Here is a 6803-nt window from a genome sequence, read left to right as displayed (position 1 = left end):
TAATTGTCCTCCAGAGAAGTCATGTCCCGATCCTTGCGTGAGAGCGAGGGTATGAGCTTGTCCATGACCGCCAGAGAAATCTTGCCCGCCACCAGTTATAGGGACGAAGTTGTGACCTCCTCCAGAGTTCCCGTCGTACCCGGTGTGGTCTCCAGCTCCACTGCTTGAAAACTCGCTTGCTTCATATCCAGCCTTGCATGATGCAACTGCTAACGCCAAAATACACAACTGGAACGATAAAATAAATTCGGTAAGCAAAGGTTTAAGCACACTATCGTCGTTATTGCGAAAGAACTAACTTTCTTAAGGTCAGAATATCCAAAATAGTATTGGCAATAATATGAAGACTTTGTACTCCAATTTAAATTCTGATAATGATTCCGAGTTGCCAATTATCACAAAGTATAACAAGCAATCTAGTATTACTAAGTAATTACTATTAGGTAACTGTAACACTCGACAATCATCAAAGAAGTGCATCCAAGCTCAGCTCACATTCACTACGGACAACTTTCACTTTCCAACCGACCTTGTTTTCACACTTAGAATCAATTTCTTTCACTGTACGTATTAATAACTAGGCATCTTTACCTTAACGTTAAACGCAACGCAATTCTTTCCAATATTATATGAGACTAGCTTTTGCGCGCGACACCGTCCGCGTGGAATTAAAAAAAAAACAAAAGTGAGTAGCCTATGTGTTCTTCCAGAGTGTCCTCTAAGTCTAAAATTTCACCGAGATTCGTTCAGTCGTTTAGGCTACAAACTCTAACAAACATCTATCCATCCATCTATCTAAACTTTCGCATTAGTAAGTTTTTGTCACAAAAACTATGAAATTCCAACTGTAAACACTTATATAAAATCTGTTGATATGGTTAATTGTTATGATTTATACAAGTATTTTAACAATGTGAACCCACGCTTACTAACCACCTTAATGCAAACTATACTTGCCATTTTCGTGTCGAGTTCTTTAGCAATACACTGTTCAGATTTTAATTATTTGACCGCTGTTTACTTATATTATTAACTTAAATTTGCATATATGTTTTATTTTAAACATGTACTATAAGTACATTTGTTGTTCAAGTTGGCTTTAAGCCTACACATAGTGTTTCAATAACCACGATCTGTCGGCACTAGTTACGGTACAAAAGGGTTAACGTATGTATAACCTAAAATATATCTAAAACTCGATCTGTTGTAATCTATTTCTATCTATATAATAAAGCGTAAACACACACTTCTTTGTTGCCTAAGATCTCAGCAATTATAGCATGTTTTTAAATAATTCTTTTTGTAATAAAAAGCCCTACACTTACGTCACGCTTTAGGCTATACATTTTCACAATAAACTTAGAGGTAAATATTTTGGATAAAAACCCTAATGTGGGAAAGAGACCATAAGTTGCTGCCAACATCAAGAAAGCAAGATTGCTAAGGTTTGTCATGTTATATCATTTTGGTATTTGCTATTGATAACTTGACAAATGTAAACAATAAAATAAAATTTTCATAATTTCATTCGGATGCAGCCGCACGGGAACAGCTAGTATTGTATAATACTTGTAATAAAGTTGTGTCATTATAAGAAGCGATCGACATAACTCTGCGTTCAACAGACCGTGAAGCGGTCAGATTTATAAAACTATGTTTCACAAGAAACTTAGATTCGGTTAAGAAATATCAATTACAGCATTTACAATTTCATGTTATTTTGTATAAAATTTACCTATATGTATTGATAGAACTCAAAAACTACTGGGCTGATATCAAATTACTTCACCATTAAAAAGCTACGTTATCAACGAGTAACAGACTTTTTATTATTTGTTAATTTCTCGCGGGCTAAGTCGCGAGGAACAACTTGTATTAGATAAATATTAATGATATAAATAATTGAGGAACTTAGAATAATCTTACTAATACTGAAGATGCGAAAATTTAGATGAATAGGTGTAGGTAGGATGAATGTTTGTTAGAGCTTGTAGCCTAAACGGCTGAACCGATTTCGTTGAAATGGCATAGATGTAGAAGATAGTCTGGAAGAACACATAGGCTACTAATTTTTTTTAAATTCCACGCGGACGGAGTCGCGGGCGATAGCTAGTCTATAATAAAAGTTTTAAATTCCATGAACAAGACTTTAAAAATAAAAGATTCTTTTTTTAAAATAAATATAGCAAATGTTTTTCAAATAACAAAATTGACCAGCATTAATGGGCGTCTTCTTTCTAAAATAACTGCACTCCAATAATCTTAAAACAGGTGAAAGCATAAAGTGCTATTCACATTGCATTACATTACATAAAGTGTTTTTTAAAAACAAAATAAAAACATTGAAAGTTAATGAATACGGGAAGTGATCACAATTGAAGCTTGTGTTATGAATCTTTAGTGAGAGTGAATGTACCCTTTTACTCGGCAATCGAGACCGGTCCGTGCGTGATCGACACAACGTAGCAAATTTGTCAATTAACGTCTATACTAATGTTATGAATTGTATTTTTGGTTTTTTGTATTTATTAAAATAACTCAAAAACTACTGGACCGATTTCAAAAACTATTTCACCATTAAAAAGCTACGTTATCAGTGAGTAACATAGGCTATATTTTTTAAATTCACGAGGTCGAAGTCGCGAGCAATAACTAGTCTTATATAATGTTTAAAAATGCATTTAAAAAGCCAATCGTGATCTTAAACATATTTTAAACATATTAGTTATTGTTAAAATCTATCAGCCTTACAAATAATAAGTATAAAGTTTAAAGTTGCTTATACTTAGTTTATTCCTAAGTTGTAGGTCCTCTTGTTAAAATCTTTTTGCATAATCTTTAGGTATCCTTTTTTTGTCTTCGAAATGTAGATATAAAAATATATTTTGTAACAATTAAGACAATTCTAAGACACACACATTACTTTTGTTCATAATTAAACCAAACATAAAAACATATTTTAACCTCTACAAAATTTATTGTAACCACTGCTTTAGACGAGCCAAAGTTTTTGTGTAAACTCAGCTTTATGTTACATAATAAATAAACCTTTCCACGAATCAGTGTTGGTCGAAAGACTTATCGAAATTGAAGGAGCTAAATAAATGTCCTTTGATTTTATTTCAAAGATATAGACTGACAAGCACATCTGACCCGGTCAAGTCAAACTAAATTATTGCCGCTTTAAGTCACCTTGTTAATGACAAAAAATTATACATAATTTTTTATGTATTGGATGTCTGACGTCATTTATTGTTTCGTTTATGTAAAAAGATAGCATGGTAGAAGGAGAGAAGAACATTAGTTATGATTGCGGTATACCGGTAGAGGTAGACATAGAAAGAGATAGATTGCGTGAAAGGTGACATGATCAAGAAGGGAGTGATGACTGAAATGACGGATGATAGTTATGTGGAGGAAAAAAACCTGTGCTCATCCTATGGGGGTAAATAAGGGAAGGAAGACGTTAATGATGTCTTTTCTCTGTTTATTTTTACATACATTCTGACAAAACTAACCGCAATAGTATTACCCATCTCACTAGGCCAGATATATTTGTTTAACTATAATGAAATCTTCACAACTTCCCCTGACTAAAGTCAAGAAACCGAATCAGATTAGACCAGATTATAGCAAAAAATTGCTACTTGAATTTAATCGTTTCCACTTATTTTATCAACTCCAAGCAGACTTAATTCATTCATTGTATTACTTTTACATTGCGGTTTTTATCTAATTTTATTTTTGTCATAATTAATTGAAACAATTTGTTTATTATTGTAATTGTTTTCAAAACTATATTCTTTTCACGTGGCCTTCTAGATATTTTATCTCAAATATCAAATTAATTTTCTTTTAAAAAATCAATTAATTAATGGTACTTTTGGTTTTGGTACGAGAACGGGATGAAAGAACAAATTAAGAATCGATAAGAAAAGTAGATACATTTCTAAATTATCGATAACTTCCCCATCCCTAGAAAGTGATTGGAGGCAATCTATGAAATATGAGATTTAATTTGCGCATGACTGATTCTTCAGTCGACCGTCTGAAATCATATTATCGTCCTGAAAGAGATTTACCGGAGTTTTTTTCAGTCTATGTTATCACATAAAAGCAAGGAGATATTGCATAATGCTCTAAAAGCTTTACTTTCTCTTAGATTCGGAGAAATTCTAGATTAAGGAATTACTGGAAGTATTTCAAATAAATTGAAATTTTAGGATAAATAACAAACATGAAAGTATATCGTACCGACTTCTCTTCTCAAAAGAGATTTCAAGTAAAACAATAACATGCGAAATTTAAAAAGAATCATTCACGCGCACACCTTTGACCAGACAATCACACAACTGTTATATTGTTTCCTATGATCTTATATAGATATGCGTACACTACTCGATTTTTAGTAAAGTAACTAAACGGTTAAATTTGCCGCGAAACTGATCGATAATCGCACAACCGTTGTGCGATAGTTTAGTCAAAGCTGCTCTTAAAAAAGAGAATACGATAAGCTAATTAGTTAAATAAATGATATACTAGAAATAATCTCCGACATAAAATAAGCTCTTAGTGATCGCCTCAACGTTTGCAAATCCTCTTCGGTCATTAAACAGCTCTGGCTTGTTTATGACTAAATTCACAAGACGTTGTCTAGATAAATCATATGGACTCACCACACATGCGAAACAGTTACATATACGTTCAAACATCCATACATATAATATTATAATGCTACTACTACTACTACTAAAACATCCATACAAATTTCAAACATAAAAGTCTACCTATAATTTAACTAAATATTTCAAAAATGAGTTGGGGAGAGAATCACGAAATTCAGTTAAAAAAATAGATTTAAAATCTATATTAATTTGAAAATAAAACTGGCTAATTAGACGGTTTCAAACTCACTAATTAAACATAGATGGCGTTACTAGCGTGGATTTTTTATTTTTTTTTAATTGCAAAACCAGCGCTTGACCACTATCCCACCTAGACCAAGGTGAAGATGTGGTCGAAGGATGGTACGCGCTAGTTGAGTAAGTACCGATTCACACTACTCTTGAAGGCACCCACGTTATATTCTGTTTCTGATGACGATAGTAAAAATTTTATGACAAAAATCTATTTTTAAATTAATTAAGCGAATATGTGGAAAATTACTACAATAAAGGTGTAAAACATTCAGTAACTTGCGACCACAAAATTAAGATCAAAACTTTCATAGGAGTTCGGTATTATTAACAAACCACTTTAGAGATAAGAAGCTTATGTTGGCCAGTGGAGGAGAAACGGTAAGCTTAAGGTTTCTAAAAAGGTATTTACTCGTATATTAATAGTGTTTTCACCATAACTGAAATAGCACAATTTTCTAAATAACAAAGAAAGGCCTAGAAAGATATGGATGGATTGTGTAAAAGGTGACATGATCAAAAAGGGAGTGATGACTGAGATGACGTATGATAGAGTTATGTGGAGGACAAAAACCTATTGCGCCGACCCTACGGGAGTAGGATAAGGAGATGTTGATGATGATGAAACAAAATTTAATTTCCGCAGATATTTTGGAATTCCCTACAAAAATGTATAATTAAAAAGACCAAATGATATTAGAACTATGTCAATATTTGTACAAACTAAAAATGTAACAGAGGGTCTATCTCGAATATTAATGCGAACGTTGTCTTAACGACAAAATTTGTTTTAGTTTTGTGTAGCTCATATCTCGTACAAATTCCGTCGATGACGATACGATTACGTTCTCACAACCGTCACGTAAATATTGGTAATAACCCTCGATTCTTACACAACGAGACTAACGCCATCTGTTATTTATTTGTGAATAAGTTTTAACTTCCGATTTAGCCAGTACGAAATCAATTATTGGTTAACACTCCAAATTTTTTTACAAGTTTGTTCACTACACACTTTAGTTTCACTTTTCACTAAGAACTAGAATCTAGAACTTAAACTAAGTTACTTTTAAGTGATTATGAAATGTAACTTACAAAAGTCTTCATGTCGTATGCTTGGGAAGGCGGTGTATCGCCGCTCGGTAGGAAGCAATGCAATGATGCCTTTGCACAAACACGCTTACAATTTATAGTGACCGGAAGAGATTGTTAGTAAGGAACACGAGAAAGGCTTTGCTTTTCAGACATCTATAGAGTGGTTACAATGTTAGATAAGATATATTTTTTTTACAAATTTTGATTAACTTTTTTTCATGTGTATGTAAAGACCTAAGTATATTTGAATTTAATTTCATCGCTTTAATTACTTTACCTTTCACATTATACTTACAAGTAAATATTTATTTATTACACGATTAAAACCAAAAAATATCTTTCATTACTGAAATAAAATGGAATCACCTTTATCTATACTGTTATAATAAAGCGTAAACACACAATTCTTTGTTGCCTAAGATGTCAACAATCACATATTTTTGAACAATTCTTTTTTTTTTAAAAAAGTCCAACACTTACGTCAGGCTTTAGGTTATATATTTTCACGCCATTAAACTTAGGTGGTAAATATTTTGGATAAAAACCCTAATGTGGGAAAAATCCATAATGCTGCCAACATCAAGAAAGAAAGATTGCTAAGGTTTGTCATGTCATGATATTTTGACAATTGCTATTGATAATGTGACAAATGTAAACAATAAAATAAAATTTTCATAATTTCATGCGGATGAAGCAGCATGGAAACAGCTAGTACAGTTATAAAAAGTAACATCCTGTACTTACCTGGGAGTGGAAATCCGTCAAGCGTCAGTCCGGATCTGTAGGCTTTGC

At 32.5% G+C, this 6803-nt stretch overlaps 1 protein-coding gene across 1 annotated transcript in view; it reads right to left on the bottom strand.

Moving 5' to 3' along the window:
- LOC106104214 (glycine-rich protein DOT1-like) overlaps positions 1-6062 on the bottom strand; it is a gene marked incomplete in the record, with an annotated part of 6957 nt that extends 895 nt beyond the window's left edge. The window contains 2 exon segments of the mRNA XM_013284186.1: positions 1-228; positions 6012-6062. Coding sequence (XP_013139640.1) covers positions 1-228; positions 6012-6023 — 240 coding nt within the window.
- Between the last annotated feature and the right edge of the window lie 741 nt (positions 6063-6803).

The sequence above is a fragment of the Papilio polytes genome, unplaced genomic scaffold (genome assembly GCF_000836215.1).
Source record: "Papilio polytes unplaced genomic scaffold, Ppol_1.0 DF824270.1, whole genome shotgun sequence".
Classification (NCBI taxonomy): domain Eukaryota; kingdom Metazoa; phylum Arthropoda; class Insecta; order Lepidoptera; family Papilionidae; genus Papilio; species Papilio polytes.
The sequence above is the reverse complement of the archived record's forward strand: the minus strand, read 5'-3'. Positions and strand labels throughout refer to the sequence as shown.